At 39.3% G+C, this 26,366-nt stretch overlaps 1 protein-coding gene across 2 annotated transcripts; it reads right to left on the reverse strand.

Annotated features, from left to right (window-relative positions):
• Positions 1 to 265: 265 nt before the first annotated feature.
• On the reverse strand, positions 266 to 25,983 carry pank1a (pantothenate kinase 1a). 2 transcript variants are annotated; one of them, XM_062429939.1, is made up of 8 exons: positions 25,239 to 25,983; positions 13,065 to 13,211; positions 12,435 to 12,640; positions 11,712 to 11,965; positions 10,381 to 10,557; positions 8,741 to 8,864; positions 6,945 to 7,070; positions 266 to 6,682 (listed from the first exon to the last, which is right to left on the reverse strand). In XM_062429939.1, the coding sequence occupies exons 1-8, from the start codon at positions 25,498 to 25,500 to the stop codon at positions 6,623 to 6,625; spliced, it is 1,356 nt and encodes a 451-aa protein (XP_062285923.1). In that variant the 5' UTR covers positions 25,501 to 25,983; the 3' UTR covers positions 266 to 6,622. The 2 variants fall into 2 exon arrangements, with proteins under 2 accessions (XP_062285923.1, XP_062285924.1); XM_062429940.1 differs by lacking the exon at positions 25,239 to 25,983 and adding an exon at positions 24,516 to 24,674.
• Between the last annotated feature and the right edge of the window lie 383 nt (positions 25,984 to 26,366).

Raw genomic sequence — 26,366 nt, forward strand, 5'->3', positions numbered from 1 at the left:
AAGGAATCTTCTATTTAACAGGAAGAATGATATCAAGAAAAATCTTTTGATACATTTTTTAAGATTGACTTGAAAAAATACAAAAATACACCCTTAAAATACAAGCACAATTATAATTTCTTTTGCTATATCTGTCCTATCTTTCTTTAATAATGTCTTTTTAGTTTGCTTTCTGCCCGTTTCTCAGCAGGACCTCCTTTTCTTTTCTTTTTTTTAAGAAACATCCATTACACAGAGTTAAGAAACATCCAATACACAGATCTCATCCAGTTTTAGTTTTATTCCTTTTTAGAAAAAAAAACCAAAACTCTTCACTTCAGTACATACACATTGCACAAGGCAGAGAGCCTTTTCCTTTTTAGATTCTTTTTTTTGTTTGTTAACCCTTTCTTTTTTCAAGCCGGAGTTAAAAGCAGCAGCAGAACTGACGCCAACAACCAGCACTGGGCTTCCCAAAACTTTCACACCCAGATCCAGATCCAGATCACAGAGGAGCTGAAGTGAACCACCCGGCACTGAAATCCAGCAGACAGAAAACGGGGACCTGGACTGAAGCGACCGAGAGCATCAAACCAAGTTCAACACTTTAAGAGTGTCAAGGAAAGCTCTGATCGGACTACATTTCCCCTTAAAAAAAGGACTTTAAATTCAGTTTTAAATCGTCTTTTAAAATTCAAAGGAGTTATTTACGATAGGTATTTTTGAATTAAAGTCAAATGGACTAGGGGGAATGATATTAAAGTAGGTAATGCATGTAATATTAAATCATTAGATTGGTGGATTTAACACACGTTACCATGAATAGCAGAAAGTTTACACAATCACATAAAAAAGTATCTAGCTCTAATGAAGTCTCACCAATATGACACCACAAATAGGTTAACACAAGCATTACTAATACTACTTATCATTTGTTAAGGTGGTGGTGGTGGTGGTGGGGGGAGGGGGGTGGCGGCTTATTTCGATGCATTTTCTGTCTGCTTTGGAATTGTAATAAATGAGGTGCCGAGCCTTGTTTTTTTTCTTTTTTTGGGAAACCTGGCCCTGAACAGCTGAAACAACTTTATCAACAGACAGATTGCTGGTGTAGAATATATCATATTAATAGTATTTACAAAATCTCTGTACAATCAAATAATACACAAGGGTGAAAAGGTCTTTCCTGCCCGTCAAGCAATACCAGAAGACAGTTTTTTCGAGGCTGGATGTGTGTGTTTCGTTTTTTGTTGTTGTTGCCCCCCCCCCCTCCCAACAGGATGTTTGACAAGATTAAGAACCTCTGAAGAAATGCCGAACGATTTAAGCAAAATGGGTTGAAAAAGATTAGACAAGCAAAAAGGTCACAAGGGCACAAGGAACAACATTATGTCATTGGGACTAATGCGCTACATGAGGTTTCAATTGTCACAAGATAGAAGATTTTTTGGCCATCCTGAAGAAAAAATGTTCAGGAAATAAAAATGAACATTGTCACAGAGAACAACCTATTGGATATTTAGGTTTTTTTAAACACATAGATATAAAAAAAACCACATGAGAATGAAGTTTAAACATACTCAACCTGGATTAATCAAGCGACAAGAAGCATAACCTGAAGGAGTCTGCTATTCAAAAGTAACTATAGGCAAGTGTGACCATGTCCTGTTTAGTATGATTAGTTCACACAGATCACAATAATAAAAAATGCTTCGTTCTCCATTTCTGGTTCTTAATTAGGTCTAAAACATCCTGTTATGAGCATCCGCCTTTAATAGTGTTAACGACTTGAATCAGCAGGACTGAACTTTCTCCATCAAGATTCAAAAACAGGATTTCTCAGAGGGGAAAACTTAACAAGGTTGCATATTATTATCCTTTTTCTTAAACATTTACAAACAAGTCAAATCAGCTCTGGTAGGTTTTGGAGAGGTTTGTTAAAAAGGGACAAAAACATAAATGGATGAATTACTGCATAGCCCGTTGCTTAGATTTCACTATGGGTGACACAACATTTGCCGTTCGGTAGATGCTTTTATAGCCAAAGCTTTCTTTACAAGTACGGTGCAAAACATATGGATCCGAGTACAGATGGTCCATCAACCCAAAACCCTAAAAACTGTTATCAAAGCAGACAAGCAGCCACGTTGTTCACTCATGATTACAGTAAAAATCACTTGCTTGGAAGCTAAAATACTTTAACGACTGAATTCTTGCCTTCAAACTGAGATGTAGTTACAGAAATTTGCTTTAAACACTATTAAAGCTTTTAACAATAAAGTCGACTACAGTCCAGGATGTGATACTGTTTTAGGGTTTGATGGGTTTCATTAGAGCTGAAGCTGATCATTTTAATACCATGAAGTGTGATTGATTCTGAAAGTCAAACAAACAGAAACTGCAGCAGTAGAGTAGATTAGTTAGGTCCAAAATACTCAAATTATTTGAAGTCCTGATACTCGCGTGACAGTTTGTAACACTGGATTGGAAACTTTTGAATAATGCTGGCCTAGATTAGCTAATTCTGGCAAGTGAGCTCGATTTAGGAATATATATTATCTCCACAAATATATACAATAAAAAAAGAAAGAAGAAAAGGAACACACATTTTAAAAAGAACAACTTTTAGCGCATGTCATCCATATTCTGCAGAGACCACAAATCATCTCATATTTTCTATCTATATTTACATCTATTCCCAATAAAACAGTGCATCAAATGATAAAAGAGTTGAAAATGTTCAAATCATTGCCGTCCCTTGTTTTGAGATGAGAGGCTCTGCAGGACAGTGATGACGTGTTTAAAATGTACAGCTTGCATTTTAAACTCTGATCGCTTTTATAAGTGCAGCACACACCACACAACATGTTTAACGAGCGGGACAGAGCATCATAGCAGGGATTTTACATTTCTGGGGACGATCACATTGGTTCTTTTAGGCCAACTAAAGTCAATCAAACCATTAAAGAAAATCAGTACAACAGTATTCTCAAAACATGTAAGGGGGGGGGGGGGGGGGGGGGACTAACTCTAACTCACATTATTATTTCTTATTACTGGCCAGAAAAATATTTTACAAAATCAAAAAAACAGGATAGAAATACTTTAAACGGACATGTATTTTTAAAAATGTTCCCAAACCAAACTGTTGCCCAAAATAATGCATTTCAGGGAAAGAAAAAAAAAATCCAGTTCTCATTGTTCATGAAAAGTGATACCTCAAGACTTTTCAAAATGATCAACTTTTAGTACCAAAATGTAATCATTTCAGAAACATTTAGGACTAGCCAGAGAGTTGTGGACACTCTGCTATCCAAACTGTAAATGTGTGTTAACATGCACTCGTTCTGTTACATTAGCATAAAAGAAACAAACAAAAAAACTAACTCAGGAAACAAAGAGTGAAAAATCGAACATGCTCAAGATTACAAGAACACCGAGGTGAAGTTCAGCAGGTTAAGAAATAAAAAGTTAACCACACAGGAAAGGTGAAGGAAGGGCACAAATGTGGTGTAACCAGGCTAAGTGAAGGCAGCTGATGAGAGTTTTCAGATTAGGAGGAGGAGGGTCGGCACAAGAAAAAAGAAAAACACCAGTCTGATTTTTTAAAGCTGAGTGGCACCTGTTAGGTTGAGGCCACTGTACTCATCCAAACATGAGTCGAACCAAGGCAGAAAAAAAAAAAAGTGGAGAGCACCAGAAAAGAACATCTGCTGCGTCACTGGAGCTGAAAACAGGCTGGATCGAACAAGTTGATGATTCATGATCTCAGATGAAAGGTTGCCAAATGTCAAATAGTCTTTCACCACAGTTTTAGTCTGAAGACTTGCATAAGTGTTGACATTCGAATTAGTTCAGCCAATAGGTAATTAATGAAATCTGTTACACACAATATATCCACAGTAGGAACAAGACTTAAAGTATTTAGGAGCTACAGAGTGGATCCACTCTGTAAAAGAGGGATTATGAGAAAGACTTTGTGAGTCTATTATAATAACCCTCATCTGACATATCTACCCTAATTTAACCTGTTAAATCCTGAATTTACGAACACAGTTGCTTCAAATGACAAATACTGAATTTCACAGCAAAACTTTAAATGTTTTTAAATGTTAAGGTATTGTGAGTAGCTGTGGATGATAACATCAACTTGAAATAACAACTTCCTGCCTATAATCCAACTGCCTAATGTGTCTTTGTACTGAAAAAACTAAACAAAAACAGGACTGCATAGCAGCAAACATATTAGTCGGAGTCAGTGTACTTAGATGATGAAGAGGCGATAACTTCAAGTTCAACTAGCAAAGTAAAATGCTCAATATTAAAGAAGAAATTAAAATATCTTGTTAAAGTGGTGAACTCAGGCTCAGAGACAAATAAAACTAACTGCCCCAAAAAGTGTTTGTAGTGATAGTTTGGAGGTATTTAACAATAAATAGTGTAAAACAAAAACTGAGAGATGGAGGTGATTACACGAAGAGGGATTCCAAAAAAAAAAAAAAAGGGGGGGGGGGGGGGCGGACAGTTTCTCTGCTGGAGAGAGTAAAGGCATGTACACAGTGGTGCTAAATATTCTGTATAAAGCAGTGGACAGAAGAGACTGCACCGCCCAGCTTTACGGTACAGCTGCTTACACAATTAAACAGAGATGAAAGGCTGAGAAGGTCCAGGCAGTTTGGGGAGTGGGGGCCTGAAGGGGGCATTTCCTTGACATTAAAAGGAACCTCGGCTGTACTTATGGTCCATGTTTATCCTTAACTGTTCTAATCTAGAGGTCTAGAAGGAGCAATTCCTCTTTACAGCTGTTATTGTCATGCAGAGTAAATTGCAGCAACCGTTGCTTTACAATGAGGTGTGCATGTAACTTAACATAATTGCAGATTGTGAGATTCCTTTTAAACTTCCTGCCCTCAGAATATTATTATCACAGGCATTTCAGGCGAGCGATGTTTTCCATCCTAGAATCTCAGGCCGTGTCGTCACCACGTTCAGCATTTTCAAGTATACTGTAAATACAGAGTTTGAAATTAAATTGCTTAAATCTCTTCTAGGGTGCAGTGTCAGATCAGGACAGAAAAGGCAGTTTGGGCACGTAAAAGGTGCCCTGACTCACTGTTCTCAAACAGCAGCATGCAAATTGAAAGATGATTGTTTTTCTCATTGTCTGCGAGTGAAAAGTGGAGAGGATGAAACTTAATGTACCCACTTAGCACTTTGAGAATAAATCACAGGCTGTTATACACAATATCTGCAACATAAGACAGTAATCACACAGTCTAATCTAGTTTATCTGCTGCTAGCCAATTTGCATTATTTGTAATTTGCATGAAGGGCGACTCTTTGCAAAAACTGTCTTGGTCCCCATTGTCTCCAAAAAAGGTGGCTCGGACTCTGCTGCATCTGCATATACAACAGGGGGTGCTGAACCTTTTTTTATGCCAGGATTCACATGGAGAAAATTAACACTTAATTAAATCACATTAAAAACACCCAAACAAGGCAGAAGAGTGGCAACGAAGCCGGAGGATGTGGACCTCAATCTTGCAGAAGCGTCCTTGAGCTGGACAGAGAAGACAAGAAGAAGATCCCACAGTACCTCACATATCACAGACACAGGTTGCTGAGCTGGACTGACTGTGTTTGACGCTAGTGGACACAAATTAACGACGCAGACACAGCTGTAGCGCTATCTGTTGGAAGACAGTGTCTTGGTCCCGTCATCTAACACTAAACTCAGCGGGTTAGTTACGCATGCATGGCAATACGGTGTTGACAATGCTGTTTTACATGTAGGCAGTCGGAGAAGAGACAAAGAAAAAAAAAGAAAAGAAAAAAAAGCAAAGGCCATGTGCAGTGGAGCAACAGAAAGAATAAAGACCGTTTCCTGCTTCCTATCTGAGCTGAAGGAGGCAGGTGTTGTATGAATCTCAACAGGATTTGGCTTCAGTGCACTCCTCAGAAGACTGTAGCATGGTGGGCAACTTTTTGTGCAAATAGAGGCAACATGAGCAGCACGTCGCTGACCAGCCGCAGTCTGACCACGAGCTGTGGCCTCGATGGTTTTACAGCTGATGTTTTTCTGGCCGCAGAAGAGACTTTTCCTTGAGTCCCTGGTGGTAAAAATGTCCAATTACTCACTGAAGAGTAACATAATGTCTGTTGCAGACATCCTATCTTAAAAGGACCATTGCACAAATAGTCGCCTGGTGTGCCACAGCCTCCAGGACGTAATGCTACAGTAGCTTTTCACGCAAACACACACAGTAACAAAAAACACTAAAATACTCTGTTTCTCTGTGCCTCCTGACACAAGACTGATCACAGGAATCAACAGAGTTGATTACAGGAAACCATAAATTAATGATTACAATATTAAAACCTCTATGATAGGGGGACTCTGTTTGGGAAATTTAGGAGATAGATGTTAGAGGTTATCATTATTTACAAGTGTTAAATTATTAAAATGGCTTTTCCCAGTTTCTGTGTCTCTCTCTTAGTGTTCCTTTTAGGGGCCTCTGTGAACGGGACCTTTCAGCAGCGTCTGAAGTTGATGACGTCACAGCTTTGAGAGTTGATGACATCACAGCGATAAGGGATGGATGACATCGTGTTGTTGAGGGCTGATGATGTCACGACAGAGTGTCCCTCACGGGTCCTCTGTTGTCTTGAGCAGCTCCATCAGCGCACCCACAGCTCCAAAATAACCCTGGAGACACAACACATGCACGAATAAACACACACACACACACAAGAACAAGACATTTTACACTTAATGTAGTGATAATTGTTACTAAGTACCTGCAGAAATCTAAATATAAAACTTGTTATGTGCAAACTGGGATCATAGATTTGTTTTCTTTTATTATTTTATAGCACTAACAAAAAGGAAGTTTGAGTTTTCCTTCAGGTCTGAACAGTGATTCACAGCTTAGTTAGATGTATGCAACAGATTTTATTTTTTATTTGACCTCATGTTCCAGGAAGAGAGCTCTTAGTTGTCCTTTAGACCAGAAGTCCATGGCGTAGGCTAGCAGTTTTGTAGACACTGTGTTGATTCGAAGGAAGTTCCCAACAAACACGACACGCTCGATTTTCTGAAATTTAGATGAGGGGCAGGAAAAACAGTCAGAGAAAATAAATCAAGCCCTTATATATGTGTGACAACTGTGCAGAAATTAGAAACAATATAAATCCCTATTCAAACATGTGAAAGGTTATTCCCCATCATCACTCTTCCCGATATTTCCTGTTACTCCTCTACTAACGACTCTAATTAAGACTTAAAACGCCTCCCAAAAAACAAACAAAGAGAAAATAAACTGTGAATGGCCAAATACTGTTCTATACACGTAGACTCCACTGATCACATCAAACTTTGGTGCCCCTGCTCTTTCTATGAAATGGACAATGTGAATGCCAATCTTCATAATACATTGTTTTAATCACATTATTTAATTAAAGAATTTCATAAATAGTACATATGGATGTATATACATTTATATATTTTACATAAGTCTAAAAGTTTGTAACTCTTATGTATGTTTTTGGAGTACAACAGCTCCCTCTAGTGAGCACAAAGAATATCAACAGGCTGTGGACTTGTGTTTTGGATTTGTAAGAATGCACTCACAATGGTCACTGTATGATCACACAAGAGGAACTATTTCTTAAATATAAAGACACAAGCTGATCTAACAGGAAAATGTATAAAAGTAACGGATTGGAGTGAATAACTCCTGAATTAGACTCTTTCTGTATAATTGTATAAATTGTACGACCTAATTTGTTATTTTTTGGGCTAATTTATTTTTCTATGTTTGTTTGTGCTTTTAAAGATTATGTTAAAAAAAAAAAAAAAAGCATTTAAACTCAGAAAATGTGAGCAAAATGCAACACCTCTACCGAACCACACGGTAGTGCTAGAGAGCTGAGAAGGAAAGTAAATGAAAGCTCAACCATAGAAAATACTTTTTATATAAATACACACACACACCACAAGAACAATCTTGTGTTTCTCTTTGCAAACTAATGTCATCATTTAAAGGGAAAATGTATTTCAGTTTTCTTCACTCAACCTGGAAAATATGAGCACTCAAAAAAGTCCCTACTGGTTCAACCCCTTGTGTTGTGCGCGTTTGTGTGTGCACGAGCGTCTTCGCTGCAGCTCTGTGTGCAGTGATAGCCCTGTACAATGCTGCTTGATCGCCATGCCACAAGGCAACACTGTAAAGAAGCTCACAGCACACAGAAAGACTCCAGGCTGATCCCTCACTCCAGTAAATAACTAAGTTTTGGGTTTGGCTGCTGCCACTGAAAAAACAGTCAAATCCAGATTTTGAGTTGATCCATTTTTGTTTTATTTAACTCATATATTTTAGTAATTTAACTATTAAACTTTTAGATGGAACTGTTTTTTGTTGCCTGTTTTGAGTTTGTGAAATTGTGGCACCAATTAGTACAAAAAATGAAGATAATCTAAACATCTCAAAACATGCAAGATCATTTAACAGCTGTTTTTTTTCTGCTTCTTAAAACTGTGTAAAACAAAACTTCTCTGATAAACCAGCGAGCCAAGAATATTAAAATGTGTGTGTTCTCACAAAGCATAAAGTTTGTTCACTCATGCTGAGTGGCTAGAAAAGCTTGAGATTAGTCATGTTTATATGTCTATTATAAATCCCATTAAGTCATGCTGACTGGCTAAACCCTGGTGTGTGTTTATAAGCATTTCTGTGTGTGTGCGAACGCGCGTGTGTGTGTGTACCTCGTTGACAGCACACATGCGTGCTATGGATCCTATGTTATTAGTGATGGTGACCAGTGTAGCTCTGGCCAGGTCTTCCTTACTGATGCTGTCTCGCTTCTCTTTGCTCATCATGTGACCAAAACTGTAAAAAAAGCAAAAAAAATAACAAACCATATGAAACACAACATTAAAACAAACTCACACAAAAACACACACCATTATTGTGGGTTCTATTCAAGTTTGATGAACTCTTGACAAATTAAATGACAAAAAGCACAAAAGACACACACTGACCAAATGTCATGTTAACCTTCAAGGGCGACTGTAAACAAGTGTGGTTTGTCAGCGTGTGCATTTTGTGTGTGTGTGTGTGTTTGTGTTTGTGTTTGTTGTATTGAAACATGATAGAGGGAACACCTTAACAAGAAACAGATTGCAAATTTTATAATCTGACGACTTTATGGATCAACCTTTGAACACGGAGCTGCAGGTTTACTGTATACATGCTGAACCCAGATTAACAAGCAAAGGTCTGTGTGTGTGTGTGTGTGTGTGTGTGTGTGTGTGTGTGTGTGTGTGTGTGTGTGTGTGTGTGTGTGTGTGTCTGTGTGTGTGTGTGTACCTTGTGCTCACTGTTATGGAATTAGTCAGCTATTATTTCACATAACATTTGCATAGCATATTATGTAACTTTGTGTGTTTGTGCAGTAGCACATTGTGCAAATCCTCTCGAACCGGTGGGCCACAGTGAGAGCATGAAATAATTCATGTTCTCACCTTCATTACTTTGTGTGTGGGTCGTTAACTAATGAACATATAAATCAGCACTGGCAGCTGATTCAGCAAATTTTGAAGCTGATTCACCCACTCCACATAATAGGTTACATCGTTTATGGCTGCAGTTGACAATTACTTTTACCATCAATATTTTCAATGAGTGTTATTTTCTCAATTTATTGATTGACTGTTTAGTCTAAGAAATGTTATAAAATAGAGATAATGTTGTATTCAAAAAATGTATTCAAGGGCACACTGATGTCTTCAATTTGCTTGTTTTGTCTGACTAAACATCAGAAACTATAAGATATTCAATTCTCTGTCCTGTATTACAAATAAAAGAGCAGTCAAATATGTGAAGTGGGAACAAGAAATTGTTTTTTACTTGAAAAATGGTCAAAATTACTATTAATATTATTAGTTTATCAATTAATTGATTAATTGTTGCAGCTCTAAAGTTATAAAATGATTGATTGTGCTCCATATTTATGACTTGGTTATTCTTCATCAATACATATCACAGGCCCAGGAGTAAGCCAGTACATTCGCAATCTTTTTATTAATGGCCCCTGATGCATTTAGAGGGTTTACAGCTTTTAGTCAGTTTACTCGTCACAATAAGTGTGACTCAGCCTTGGAAAACAGCTGTATAACATCTTCTGTGCCTCTTGGGCAGCTTTCCAAAGTACAAAAATACACCTTAAGCTGTTATCAGGGCCGTAACAGCTGGACTGATGATCTGACATTTTTGAAAGAAATATCTCTGCTGCATTTATTCTAACCATTCTTTTTTTTCCGTGTCATGAGAGACTTTATGGAAGTGCAATGTGCTATAAAATGTTGTGGTTGACGCCAACTGCAGTTAAGTTGTAGACTTTCACCTGGATGCGACAGCAGAGCCCTGAAGGCCAAAGCGCTCATAATCTCCGCCATAGATGTCCTTCACCAGTTTGTCCACGTTGGTAGAGTCGCCCTTGCTGGCCATTTCCAATGCCTCCTCAAACGTCTCGCAGCCCGTCAGCAGGCAGCAAAGTCCCAGGAATGTCCCACCCCCGAGACTGAGGAGCAGATAGTGTGTGTAAAGAGTGATAAAGAGAGAAGGGAAAAAAGATAACACAAAAAAGACACAGGACAGGTTGGACAAGCCAGAGAAAAGGATTTGGAGAGTTACATAATGGGCAAAGGTAAAGTGAGGAGGAGGAGGAAGAAAGGAAGGAAGGACAGAGAAAGAAACAAAAAGAGGGGAGGAGAGAAAAAGGAGTTGATGAATATGCAAAGTCTTACTTCACCAAATATAAATCTACTTTTGTCCTGAGCTTTTTTCCCCCCCAGTTTTATTTATATAGCGCCAAATCACAAGTTAAGTTGAGAGAGAAAGACAGAGAGGGAGAGAAACACACACGCTCTCTGATGTCATGGCAAGCAGTAGCAATCAGACACGCTTGCCATTTACAGAAGAAGGAAGCAACAAATGACGGGTGGTGTAGAATGACAACACGTGTACATACATGAACACACACACTGACCAGCTGACTGAACTGTGGACTAGTTTCACGGGTGAAGTAAGGTGTGAGAGATAAGCAGGAGACTGGTTCAAGAGAGGAATTACATATAACATGTAAATGTAAAATATATATATATATGTTTTTGGCCATGTCAACACACTATCATCATGTCTGTGGGGAGGAACCTTCTTTTATTTACAACATTGCATTATCTAATCTCAATCTCCTTGTCCTATCACTAAGGTACATAAGGTGATATTAGATAATAAAATGGCTGGAAGTCAAACAACAGATTTCTTCATATCTTGCGGTTCTATTGAAGCTTTAAAAAAGTATTTAATCACCTTCACCTTTAGCACAAATGCACTCATACAAAACACCTTAATGTTCAAAACTCATTCATCTGGAACTTTAAATGCACGTTCAAAGCTGCTGAATTTTTCTATAAAATAGAATGGTAAGAGAAGTAAAAATATATATTTTTAAAGGGCCCAAATGACAGCTGTCTGTTAAGATATCATCCATTTTAAGATAAGACATTTTCAAGCTTATTGTTCCAGGAAGCTAGAGGCTCAAACTTTTAAAGGCAGTTCAGCACAAGATGATATCAAACCTTTCTAACATACCAAGATGATCCTTATCTTATAATGTATCTGTACAACATGATTGATGTGTGTTTCCATACTGTAGGTGTTTGTGTTCCTCACCTGGTCCCAGTCACCCGTTTGTAGTTGTTCTCCGAATACACGGCCAGTATGGAGACCCCAGAACCGATGTTGACCAGCAGCATGGGGAAGGGGTTGTCCAGCGTGCAGGGCTTCTTCACGCAGCTCTGGGTGTCTGATGGGTTCTGGAAATAGTAGCACTCTGGGTGACCGTTGAAGCTCACCCGGTCAACGAACAGCAGGCCACGGATCAAACAGTCCAGCTCGTCCAGTTTCAGCAGCTCCAGGTCGGCCATCTGCGGCAAAACATGAAACAAAACAAAACAAAAACATTGAGAGGACACTCCTTTAGCTACACCAAAGGGTTTTAACTGTTCAAGATCATTTAAACTACAAAGTTGTTATTGATTTGTCAGTTTTATAAAGCTATAACGACTTTAAAAGCACTTTAAGACTAAAGTATACACAGAGTCTTGGTTGAGCTCAGTTTCTGCTGCAGTGCCCAGAAAGAGATAATTGATCCTGCTGCACTGCAGATGAGGTCAATGAACTCTACATCAGGAAAGACTCTTAGACTGTACGTACTACTATCACTTCCACAAATCAGAACTGGCGATAAATGTAATTCTGTATACTTTAAATGTTACAGAGCTACTCATTCTCCTAGCATTAGATGGTCAAGTCACAGCAGCAGGATCAGTAGCCAAGCATTTGCCAGTTTTCTTTAAGAATCAGACACTTGCTCTGGACATATATTACACTCACTGTTCGGAAGTCGTTCTCAAACTTGTACGCCCCGCCGCCGGTGGCGCAGAGTGTCGTGTGCAGGCTGGAGAAGTTCTTGTCACGTCCCATCTGGATGAAGCGGGGCATGGCCTGTGTTGGGAAGCGGATGAAGTGCAGGTTTCCTGTCCGGCCACACATGGTCAGGTTCCTCAGCTCCAGGTGGACGTCACGGACGCCTGTTTTACCTGAGGGAGGAAACATTTTAACAAAATTGGTCTTATGTACTAAAGCGGTTCATCACTACTGATACAAAGTTCAGAGATTATCAACATTATAAGCACCCATAGGTGAATTTGATTTAGGAATATCAAGTAATTAATTTGCATGTGAGCAATTCTATGACCTAAAACTTTGTGATGTGTGGTGATGCTATTCAGCTTCAAAGCTCTATCTCTGAACAACTGACCTCAAAGTCAAGACAAAACTCGGAAAAACAACTTATCAATCTTATGTAAGTCTTATGTATTAGTGGGACACCCTGTGATAAACATCCTGCTATCTTCTTGCAAAGTGTCCTTGACCTGACTTTCTCTTTATTAGATACACATACAAACTACCAGACGCAAGTAACTGGGTGCGACCGATGTGTGTGTAGGTGTGTAAACATACCATAGGCCACATTTGAAGTGAGGTAGCGGCGGATGGACTTCAGGTTCTCCACTTCCTCCTGTTCTTCCTCTGCGGTGATATCGACTGGCTCAAAGTACACCAGCTTAACCAAAGTACCACCGATGTCCATACCAAACCAGGGAAATGCTGGAAAGGAGGAAGACAGAGGTGTAAACGACTTTCTACTTTTAAAACAATGACGATGCCGATTGTAATGACCAAACCAACACCTTTGTAAGAAAATACACTTTCAAAATGTTGGCTTTAGTCAGGGGTGGTAGGGTTTAATAGTTTAATAGTTTCTTATTGTACTGTGTTTAAGATATTCCTCTATAAGTACCACAGTGGTTATTACTGCGTTTTTATGTAGCTGTAAACAACAAGGTACCATTATGGTTATGGTGTAAGGTAATATGCCATCTGATATGTGATAATAAATGAAAGCCCACTGATGAACTGATGGATGAACAAAACAATGAACTCCAAGTGTCAAAGTAACTTAAAGATCATTTGAAAACAATATACACAGACAACCAGAGACATGAACTGAGGAACATACATCCTGATACGCCACCCATTCATCAACAAGAACATGAGAGTGACACCCACTCTCCTTAACGGAACGAAGTTGACAAAAATGTAAGAAAGGCAACGACAGTGTCAGCATCAGGACCAAATGGCGTTTCCTACCGGATAAGATTGCCATTTGGTCCTGAGGTTTCTGTTGAGGCTAATAAAGGTGTTGTGGAAGAAGAAAAACATCTCAAAAACATGATGAAGAGCAGGAGAAGTATTAATCCTCAAAAAGATGAAAGCCTTGAATATCAATTCTGGCAAATAAACCTTCTGAATGTTGAAGGTAGTGACAGTAGATAGCTCTAAATGAACTGAAGTCGAGAACTCTCCTTCTGAATGTTGAAGGGAGAATTTTCTTCAGCGTTGTTACACGAAGCATGGGAACCTACCTGAAAGTAAATAACTTAATTGTCACCTTGGTACAGAAAGCCGGTACGTCAGGTTTCTCAGGATGCTTAGAAAATGTAACCATGATACGGCATCAGACTAAGTCTACAAAAAAGGGAGGAGATTTTCATCTCTATGGATACCATACCACTCTGATGACAACCATTGCATGTACAAAGAGACTCCTTGACAAACTCAATTCCAACAAAACATACACACAGATGAAGTTAAAGCCCAGCAAGTCCAGGCCTATCTCCATTATCCTGACGGCCCCAGTGAAGCTTTTACCCCCTAACGCCACTCAAGGAATGATTGGCCATTACAATACGGCATTGTAAAACAAAGTTGACAACCAAAGCTGACCAACCTGCCTAGAAGAGAAGGCTGGTGGTAAAAGAGATGCGGCAGCATGACGAGGCAGAATGATTTGCAAAGGCAGTCTCACAAGCTCTTTGGAAAGTGGAAGGAGGCAGACTCCCCTTTGCCAAACACCAGCGACCCTACAGCACATACTCAACGGCTGCAAGACCAGTCTCACCCAAGGATGCTACACCTGGAGGCACAACCACATCCTTCGGCAAATGCACTAGTGCTGCAAAAAGGTGGACTAACTCTCCCCCAACCCCTGGCTTCTCAAACACCATCAAGCCTACTGGATACACCCCGAGATTGGAAGGTCGATCTACAACAGAAGCTCACCTTCCCACGGAGATCATTACAACCAGTTTCAGGCCGGATCTGATCCCGTGGTCAGCCTCACAAAAGGCCCTGCTCAACATAGACCTGACTGTGCAATAGGAGGATGGATTTGGTGAAGCACATGAACGCAAAAAGCTGAAGAAGTCTGATCTAGCAACTAAAGCAGACGAAATGGGTTGAAGAATCTGACAAACCATAAAGTCATCTAAACAATTATTTTGATTATTTTCTCCATAAATTGGTTGCAAAATTCTGTACTCTATCCATCTGTAATGTCCATGATCATTTTACCAGTGACAATTTTGATGCTTTCTAATATCCAAACAATAATATAGAAAATTAAGAAAAGTAGCTAATTCTCGCTTTTGAGTGACTGCGACCAACAGATTCATGATCCTTTTTTTTTTTGTAAGACATAATTATAAACACAAACAATTACAAAAATGTTTTCCAATCAATTTTCTGTCAATGGATAAATCTTGCAAGGTGGATTGTGAGTAATAGGCTGGTGACCAGGCATCTCTGCAAGATAAAAGTGATTTAATGGTTTATATGTTTAAAGCCATCTGATTAAGAGCAAAAAAGAAACAGAAAGAGAGCCAGAGAGAGAGATAAATATTGTGCATGTGCGAAAGCAAGATCATATCTCTGGACTGCTATTTAGAAATCAGTCAATGTAGATCAACGGTGATTTAATAGTTTAGCAGTGAGATGTATTAACACTGTACTGCAGACTGGAGTCCCTAAAATATATCCACCTGTGACTTCTACCTGATATGAAGGTCTCATAATAAATGAGGTTGAACACCTGTTCAGTGTACCTACATACTACATATGCCTACTGTATGAAAGAGGTATTTATTGTATCGGATAACATCGCTGCACCAATAAGATTGGAGAGGGGTGGAGAGAAGAAACTAGTTTGTCTGGGTCTGCTAGGAACATGGAGTACGGCACAAAGAGGAGGAAAAAAAACTTTCAGCACAAATCAGTAGAAAAAAAAACACAACAACAGCTCAACAAGAGCCACAGTTGCCATGGAAACAGACAACCCCCCTCCATCATCTCCCTCTCTCTCTTTCGCTGTGTTTCGCTCTCGCACACTCTTCTTCTGCCTCCTATTTTCTCCTTTGCTTATCTTATCCTCTCCATCTCTCAGCCTCCGCCGCCGTCTTTTTCGCTCCAGCATTTCCTGTTTCTCTCTCGGCCATCTTTCCTTTCTCGCTCCCTCAGCCTATATTCTGTCCCCTTGCCTCCATTTCTCTCTCTATCGTTGTCTATCGCTCCTCTTCCCGGCTTTTGCTTGCTCCTTGTCTCTCTTGATCAATTTAATTCAATTCGAGTGCTGGCATGGATGGAAAGGAAATGATACTGTACTGTACTGGTGTTTAATGCACCACAAACCAAAAGCTATATTTAACTTGGAGGTATATCAGTCATCCCTTATTTTATTTTATTCTGTAGGCTTTTATTTGTATGACGATTATAATTAAATACAATAGACTGAGATTCAAATTAGTTTACATTAGAACAATCTGAGTTATAAGTATGTAAAAAAAAAAAAAGTAATAAATGCCGTTATTTTTATTTTATGATGACAGGGAGCTAGGTTTCCTGTTACTTTGTTTTCGATGTGGAGCACTTATTTCAAACATGTTTCCAAGATGTTAAAAGACAAAACAATTTTAAAACAAACTAAACAAAATTTTTATCCACATGTAATGTGTTTTCCTTTGGCAGAAGGATATTTTCTGTTACAGCTGTGCATATGCTGCTACTTTTAGCTTCTACCTGCATTGATCGGCCTCACTTTGCATCAGGATTTCCAAATAGTCCTGGTTGAACTCTGGTAAGCAAATGTTTGAAGACTATGTGCTAATTACAGACCATGGTGTGACCGTCAGCTTCCTGGGAATCAAATCTCTATTGTTTCATATGCACAGCACAGCACAGAGTCCAAAAGGGAAAGATGGGAGAGGCACTTCATATCGACAGCTGTCATTCGGACCAATCAGTGCGTCTTTCGTTTGGAACAATAAAAAGCTTGTGCAACTGCGAAAGACAACACGTGGTCACTAAAACATATGTTGTTGTTGTGGTGTAACGCAGCGACCTTTCACAAAAGAATGTATTTAATCCAAATATTTGGTGGATGGTGAGCTGGCCCGCTGAGACAATGCAAACCATGATAGCTCACATAGAAACAAATTCAATCATAGTGAAAAAAATGCTCAAATATGTACCCTAAACTTATTATTTAACTTAATAAAATCAATCACATACCACCCAATGAATGTGTCTTTCACATACCCATGATTTGTTATGAGATTTTTTTTAAACTATGATCTAAAATTTGAATTGTGATAAATAAATAATTAATAAATAAATACGACTGTTTGCTAGTAATAATTACAAGACAACCAGTTTAAGACACTGGACTTCTAAACTGGACTTTGGCTCGCTGAACATCAGATAAGATGCCTGTCTTACAGAGCAGTTTAATTATATAAGAGTGACCCATTTTTACTGTGATGACAGCAAACTTTGGTCAATAAGAGATTTACAATATTGGTGAATCAATTTGGTTCATCACTGAACCCTATTAATAACTGCCTCTTTAAAAAAAACTGATTAACATAATAAGGTGCACATACTAAGGTGTTTTCTTTATATTTCTTGTTTTTGTTGTGATGTTCCTATGCAACGTTATTTCGTTCTGCATGCATCTTTGATGTTATGTCTGGATGACAAATTAAGGAATCTTGAATCTTAATTAAACAAGGTTATCTTGATAAGTGATCGCTGGCCAGTTAAGACAGCAAACTGGACGTATCTCTTTGGTGGGAACTGAACAGTATCATGGGAAATTATGAGAAAATAAGGATCACAATGGGATAAGTGTGCTTTAAGTGAGTATGGTTATCTACTCACAACAACCTTTAACAGATAAGCTATATTTTAAGATGGTTTGCAGATATTTTTCTTTTGCAAAACTCTCCTGGACTGGTCAAACCAGCAAACCCTACAAGTCTCCTTATGTCTGGTGACTTTTAAACCCACCCTGATTCAACTCTTGCACTGACGTGAGACGATCAGGAGATGTGACTATTTCCCAACAGACTGGTGAAATGCACGGGGTGATTCTGTCAGTCTGCCCACTGAGGCACAGTCCACTTTCAGATTAGAGCCAATTACAGCTCATCATTTCAGGTCACTTTGCGAAGCACATGTAAACATTTATTTATTTGCGTTTGTTAGCTGATCGTGACGTTAGCAATGAAGGCATGTGCAGGCTTTTAAAATTCCATTAACCATTTAACAGCCATTAGGACAGAAAGTGTTGGCATATTATATAAGCAGCAAGATATAACCTTCAAGTGCTTGACATAACAATGCTTATCTGCATTGTTTTCTGTCAATCATATGTGATATGAGTCTGTAGATGTGATGTTATATTTAACTGCATTACATGTTCAAGCGTCCACCCAATTTATGCATGAAACACTTTAGTGACACTTCCATTGAAACCTTTAGAGCACACAGTGGCTGAAACCACCACTGCTGTCACCGATACCTGCTGCTACAACTACTGGTTTTACACCTACAATAGTGGATGGTGTTCAGTTACTTTCAGTAGGAGTCACCTAAGTCCTCCTTATTGTCTGGCTGACTTTTGATACCCTCCCCTCTACCCTAATGACCTGCTCTGATATCTGTAAACATGACCAAAAAGACACAAGGAACATTTGCACTAGAGTAAACTCGCCCGAGTTTTTAAAAAAATCAATGTAAAATAAAATCAGCTGTAAAGACAAACAGCTGTAAAAACACATTTATTTAACAACTTGATCTTGTGTGTTTTAGTACGATGGATAGTTACAACCAAAGCTATCGGATTATATTTCCTACTTCTGACAACATTACTCTCTCACTTGAAAAAATTGCTGGATAAACAGTGAGCTAAATAAGATTTCACTCTTGGTTAGCTTGTTTACAACATGTGAATAACACAAAAACAACATTTCCCATGACATAATTGTGTATTAAGGTCAGCTGGTTCACCCTAAAGCCAAAGAACAGCTCCGGATGAACTGTGAAACCCCAAATCCAAAAATATAAAATCCTTCCTTGATGTAATGAAAGGTGTCACTACAAGCTAACGCAACACCGTTAGAGGCCAGCCAAGTTACATGACTGCCTCAAGTGACAATCACATTTTCTTCCACCGTCTCAGCCAAAAAAAAACCACACTCACAACCAGTTTGAACTGTGAAGCAAATGCAGTAGTTAGATTGCTGTGTGGATATTTGTATCAGTTTTTCAATTTTGTAGATTTGAGCACAAAAAATAAAACTATTAAGGTGTTTTTATTTGCGGTATAAGGTCAACAACACTATACAACAAAGACATACTGCTAAGTGTCACCTTTTTTTAATCATTAATGTTAAATTTTGTGTACATATTTCCTATATTTTACTGTTTTTATGGTGGTTTGCACAGTACTGTCCCCCCCCCCCCCGGATCATTCCCTTCTCTGCAATCGAACCACTGACAACAATGCATGTGCAGCCAGCGGAAACATTACTGCTTCACTGTCACTCATGTCGAGAAATATGTTCACACTGACGGGAGAGACATGAAAGGAGTGTCAACTGAGCTATATTCACATGTTTTCTCAGACAAATGGCATCTAATTCCCCCTCGGCCTCGAAGTGTTGTAGGCTAAAAGCTAACGGTAAAACGTCAGTGAATGATGGTGAAAAACAGAAAAGTAAATAGTATACACCTTTTCGAGTGTATCCTATAGTCCGTAAATGTGACCACTTATCCAGGGTTTCAATTTAAAGAGCACATATACACACAGATATCACGCACACACACTGTGTCCAGCGAGCCAAAGGTCAGTGTGACAAGGAGCAGGGCTGGGAAGGGGGGGGGGGGTTGAGCAGTGATTTGTATCCATGTAGGTGAAAGGTCTGTGGCCGAACACACCTCTGCCTCTCAATGCAACCCTGCATGGTAGAGACAGTATGTACCTACGTGTACAGTCTGATTTTATTACACAGTCTAGAAAAGGGTAATTAATATATTTTATTATATATATTTTTATAATTTTCTACCGTGCTCACTTTTCAGATTCCCAACATGATCTGAGGGATTACCGTCAGCAACGGTTTCTATTAAATTTTCTATTGCTTAACCTTTAATCTCAGGTTTCACAGGGAGGCTTGGTGCGTGTTTGTGCGTGCGTGTGTTTTATTACATTGTACAGAAAGCACAGGACAAGTACAACAATTGAACAGCACGCTCGTGTGATAAGACAAGAAAGGCGACCAGATGAACACAGTGTGTGTAAACAGTGGATACAAAATACACATATTACTGAGCCGAACATCACAGGATGTCTTTGTCTTCTGCTCTAAACTCAGCGTCTTTGGTCGGACAAAACGATCAATTTAAAGACGTCAGTGTGAGCTTTAAAAAACTTTGGTGCACTTTTTTTTTTTAAATTTTGTCAACAAAACATTGAAATGATTACCATTACAATAAATCAGCAATATTGGAAGTTTAACTGTTGGTATGAATACTACACATCTTTGTACATCAATCTATCAGTCATGTTGTCGATAAAAAAAATTTAAATAATGAAAAATGCTTGTTATAATTTCTTAGAACTCACATCTTCAAAGAAATTCAGTTTATCATCATGTATTTAACAGAAAAGCTCTAAATGCAACCAACAAATATTTGAAATTTCTGCTTAAAAAAATTACTAAAACTTTTTAAATTATTAGAGTTATTGTTGACATTTTTTCTGTTGACTGATTAATCAACTAATCGTTGCAGCCTACTTATACCTACTACTACTATTGGAACTGCCGCGCCTACTACTACTGGGTTTACCTACTACTAATAATAAACACTTAATCTGCATTAACACAGACACTTTAACATGCAGACTAAGGGGATCTAGGGGATGGCATTTTTTATATCTGGCAAATCAAACAGGAGAAACCTCTTTATTAGCTGCTGTCTGATATTCTCTGTCTGGAACAATAATATGAGACAGGACATGAGGAGAGGGGATTACTTACAATTATTTTACAAACACACAGGTTTGTGCACAGTTTCAGATGGAAATTGGTGTTTTGGTTGGTTTTTGGGTGTGACCCCACCCTGAAATCACCGACACCCTTACTGAAACTTATGCAGTAGTAGCAAAGTCGTAGAACATTTACTCGAAACTGCAGCAGTTTTGACATCTTTTTAAATGAGAGTTACTGTTATTCTGTTACTAATTTAACACACACACACACAGGCTGAAACTGTTGACCCCAACCAGCTGGAACTAGGTGTGAATATTCTGTTATTTTCAATGACTACACTGGACTATAGATCCCAGTTTTTAGACCCCCCACCACCCACCCAATTTCAAATACACCCATTATCATATCAGCAGTGAAATCTTAGTTTCAACACTTCCGTAACTAAAGGAAATCTGAAATCTCCGAACCGTAGAGATTCCAGGTGGACTGTGTTTTCTTCCTGGCCAATCCTGCGATTTCATGTGAATTTCCCCGCAGACTCAGTCAAAACACTGAGTCACACAATGATATAAAAGACTAAATTTGGACTATTTGGCAAGTTCAGGCAAAAACGAGCATTTGCCTTGCAAGTAAAAACATATCTGCGCTGTTTTGACTGATGTGGCCTGCAGCATGTATAATACTGTTTGTAATCTGCCACCACTCCCACATAATATCAGATACAGCTTTATTTCCATTATCTGTTGTGCAAATCCACCTAACAGTGCTGCAGCTGAATGATAAACCTGACTTGTACTCATTTCTATGGTGTTTCTATTAGTGTCTCGCTGCAACCCCTTTAAATACTGTAAATAGATAACAATATAGTCGATTGCTGAGCTTTCTGTTTTTTATTTTTAGGGAACTGCACACAGCAGATGTGATGCTGCAGCACGCCTCCTTCGAAGCCATGTGCTTCACTGACACATGGACACACAAGCAGCAGGCCCCACTGTATATGTGAGGTAGATAGGGGTAAAAAAAGCTGTTTGCTCCACTTTCTTCCATTGTTATGATGGTAATGACTTCACTGTGCTGGGCTGCCAAACTCAACTTAAATAGCCTTCAACCTGTCCACGCCCGTAAAATACCCACATGCAGTACGTGGCAATATGTCCACAGATGTGTTTTTGGGCAAACAGGGGAATTAAGGTTTGATACCAAGGATTATAGAGATGTATATTAAGGTGCAGTATGCCCGGTGCATTAATCTTAAAATAAAGCAGACTTAAGCAATAGATTCAACGCTAAAATAATTATGTGCCAAATTTCCCCAAATTGCCTCATAAAACTTTTAACTTAATTTAGGTAAACACCAAAAGAACAGAGTAGCGTATTTACAGTCTGATTGAAGCATTTGTATGGAAAAAAGGAACTAAACTCTCAGTAGGGGGGTTTCAAATGGAAAGTTAAATTGCACAAGTTACAAAAAAAGAAGCTTCTGCTCTGTGACAAGAAGAAACATGCAGGTTAAAATAAAGGCATTTCTCCTCCAAATAAACTAAAGTAAAACTGATGGTAGGTTGCTACTGATGTATACAAGGGGTACTAACAGGCAGTGTTACCCGAAAGTAACCCAGATCTTAAACCTCCTCAAATCCTGAGCAGTAAAAACATATCTGAGGACAAAAGTGAAAAATCACATCCCTGAGGGGAATACATTCCAGGGTCGGCCTGCGGTGGGGAAAAGCTCAGAGGGTTATCTGGGTTTATCGGGACGGCTGGCCCCCATCCAAGGATAACACGGTCATAAAGTAGAGTAGCTCTGACCGGACATTTCAAAGTTTACTTGATGAGATGTCCCCTTAATTATGTAATCTGGGACACTTCTGCTACAGCGCCTTTCACTCTCAGGCTACTAACTATGCATCATTGTAATCCCCAGCAAACAATTCAATCATTCAATGCAACGTCACACTTCTCCTGTACTTTCTCTGCATCTATATCATGATATTATTATAGATCATATTATGCTTCAAAACAAGGATGTAAAAATATGGTGTGATTTTCCCATAACTGATCCTTTTCATCCCTTCAGTGCAACTTACGACTGAGTGTCACCCACTGCTACACAAATCTGTCTACTGTGGTGTGTCTAATAAGCTGTCCAAGCTGTCAACGTGTCTGTGCCACCAAAAGAAGCGCTTGTACATTTTTTGGCACTTGGTGATTCTGTTTTATCTTGTTGTATTCAATATTTATTTTTTTACAAAGAATAAACCACTGATAGCAGAACTACAGTGGAAGGAGATAAGCAGCAATGCTTTCTAGCACAGTATTAGATGCAGTTTCATGGCGAAGGTTTTCACAGATTGAGTACAGACACTGAAATTTTAGTAGAAAATGGTAATGTCTGGTGGCTGAATAAAAGTAACTGTGAAATGACACACAGAGCTGCATTAAACATATGTACCAATGACATGATTTAACATTTAAAATATGCTGAAGAACAGCAAGTAAAAGCTGTGAGTTATGAGTTTGTGTCGGAACCACTGATGGTTTGGACCAATCAGTGTCCTATTCTCGCATGATCTTGTGAGTCCAGCTGCCTCGGAAGGTACGACAGTGATAGACAGATGGTTCATCCGATCACCTGCAAAGTTTTTTTTTTTTTTTTTAAAGTGCCTGCCCTTTTCTGTACAGTTGCCAGGTATGACTTCTCGGATGGTTAATGTGTAATAAACCATGTAGCGTGTCAAGTTAACAGGATGTAACGTAAAGACGAGATTCCTTAAAACACAAAGAATTAATCAAAAACTTGGATTTATAGCCACATAAATGAATAACTGCACTGTGAAACAGTAAAGAGCTACTGATTGGGAGTTAGGTGATCTGCAATAATTGATATAACAGAACATATCAATATTTACTTAAGAATCACTAGCCACACAGAACGAAAGAAGTGATGCTTGCCCTATTGAGTCAAATGGTGTCTTAGTGACTTCCTGAATGAAATTCAACAGTTTCAAAGACTACTCTTACTCTTGTTTATCTGAGGTGATAGATCTGTTGCAGGTTACGGTAGAAATTTAACTTATGGCCTGAAAATGGTGAACCACAATATCTCAATTAGAGAAATCGATCACTGGAAGGTCATATGGAGAGTTGATTAGAAAGAAATGATGCTGAATTATTGCCCAGCCCTACTTCTGATTAATGTGGCAATATCCAGATTTACTACATTTAACAATTCAGGATATTTCCTTGTCCACACCCTTTCTGTCTGTCTCTAAAAACTATTACTGACAGCTGTAAGGAATGCTGCCTGACATAGCTCCTAAGGCTTGCAGCTGGTCTCTAAGCAAATATCTCCAGAGAGAGAACAAGTTTGACCATGACAGTTATATGCAAACCACAACAAACCCTGTCAGTCTTTGGCTGAACAGCAACCAAAACAGATCTGTGAGGACTTGCGGATCCCTCCCATTTAAAGCAATCAGCTGTTAGTGTGACTTTAAACTGCACTTCCTAAGAAAGTCAAGACTGGGTTTTTTAAAGTTGCAATAGTCTCATTAATAAATCTGACTCAAACACTCATCTAGGGAAATAATTAAGTGATGAACTGAGCAAATAAAGACTTGAATGATTTGTTTTCATAGCCAAAAACACAAGTTACAAAATGCAAAGAAAAAAAACAGAGGTGAATTGGTTGTTTTTTTAAATACCTAGGACTGACAATACAATGAAATCAACTCACACTTACCAGGTTTCTTCTCACTTATAAGCTTCATAGTGAGGCAAATATCAGCTCACAGGTGCATACAAAATATATATAGCGTTATATATGTGTATATAAAAAATATATAAAAGCAACTTGTACTATATTTAAATAGACTTAAGACAGCGAAGAAAAAACGCCACTTTTCAGCATTCTTCACTAAATACTGCAAAGTTTTCCGGATGATCTTGGCTCACATCACCCGAAATACTCAGTAAATAAGGGGGCGGGGCGCCGGCCCTTCTACCCTGCCCCCTGGAGACAAGAGTCGGCTGCTGATTGGCTGAGGCAAGCCAGGCCCACTTATCAGGAGCTTTTTCACCATCGGTATCGACCAATCACAGAGCAGCAAAATGCAACCGAGAGGGGGGGGGGGCATAAAAACAAAAGGGGGGTCTCCCTGACGACGGCGGGGCTTGAACGATTGGACAGAGAGTGACACAGATCACCTAATCTGATCATATCAAGACCCCTTGGGAGTTAAAGTGGAACATAAGTTAACCATGAAATTGTTTTAAAAAAAAAAAACAATTAATGATAAATGCAGAATACACGCAGCAGTGTCAGAGGTCGCTGATCTGTCATTGCAACACCGAGCAGCGTGGTTGTGCAAACCCCAGGCTGCTGTAACCGTGACAACCAAGGAGAGAAATGACACTAGCTCATGATCTTTTTAATATTACTGTCTCCACGCTTGTTGACACTTACGGGGTCTGTTCCGTCTCACCGACTCCGTCCTCCTCCGTAGCCTGCACCGCTTGGCCGGGGACCCGTTGCACTCCGCATCGTCCCCACGGTGCAGGTGGTGCAGGTTTTCTAAAGTACCCCCGTTGCTGCCGCTGCAACAGCCCCCGTTAGCCGCCGCCACGACCACCGTGGGACCGTGAAAGCCCCTCTGACTCTGCCCGTTGTTGATGTGAAAGGGTCCCGACGCTCCCTTCTTGTCCATCATCGACTTGGCTTTATCCATGGCAGCAGCAGCAGCTACCCTTTTTAGCTTTAGCCTTTAGCTTTAGCTTAGCTTAGCATCTGCAGGGGCAATAAAGAAAAAAAAAAAAAGGAAAAAAATCCCAGAAAGAACCCCCGACTGCTTACAACGACAAACCGGGGCAATGTTAGCCTGCCTTTCTCTTAATCGTTACCTATATTTTACTCGAGCGAACAAACGCTAAAATAGAGTGTTTCCTTTGAGGTCACTCTCGGTCATTTCCCCACATTCAGATCCTGGCAGGCGCAGCAGCGGCCGGTGTGTGTATGTGTGTATCTCCCTCTCTCTGTGTGTGTGTGTGTGTCTGCTACGTCACACCAGCTCCTCTAACCAGAGCTACAAACCCGTTCACCTCCTCCGACCGGTTTTCTCTCCTCTTTTGCAGTCCTCGCAATTCTATATACTACTACACAGAACAAAAAGGCATGTATGAAAATGGCTCGCCTTTAAGTGCAAACAAAACAAAATAATTAAACCGCGCTGGAATATTAAGCAAAAGTCACACTAAATCCAGTCTGTGCCGCTGTGGGCGCAGCTTTATTTATAAGCGTCGCTGTTTGCTGTCATCCTCATTCCCCACAGTCCTCTCTCCACGCGTGATGTGTGCGCACAAAGCTGCCAGTCAACACATCAGTCACGAAAATGAACTGTAGTAACCCTGTAGTACTTCAAATGCAGAAAAGGGCAGAGCCAACAATAGAAATGTCTTTCTTGCAAGAGTACCGTCTGATAAGAAGTCTTTTGATTAAGCCACAGAGTAGACCAATTTGCTGTATCTTGATTTGTTTTTTTTACAGCTGTAATCGGGGATGGTTGCTAAAAGAGCCCCTTTCCACAGGAGATGTTAA

This window comes from Scomber scombrus, chromosome 12, assembly GCF_963691925.1.
Source record: "Scomber scombrus chromosome 12, fScoSco1.1, whole genome shotgun sequence".
NCBI lineage: Eukaryota > Metazoa > Chordata > Actinopteri > Scombriformes > Scombridae > Scomber > Scomber scombrus.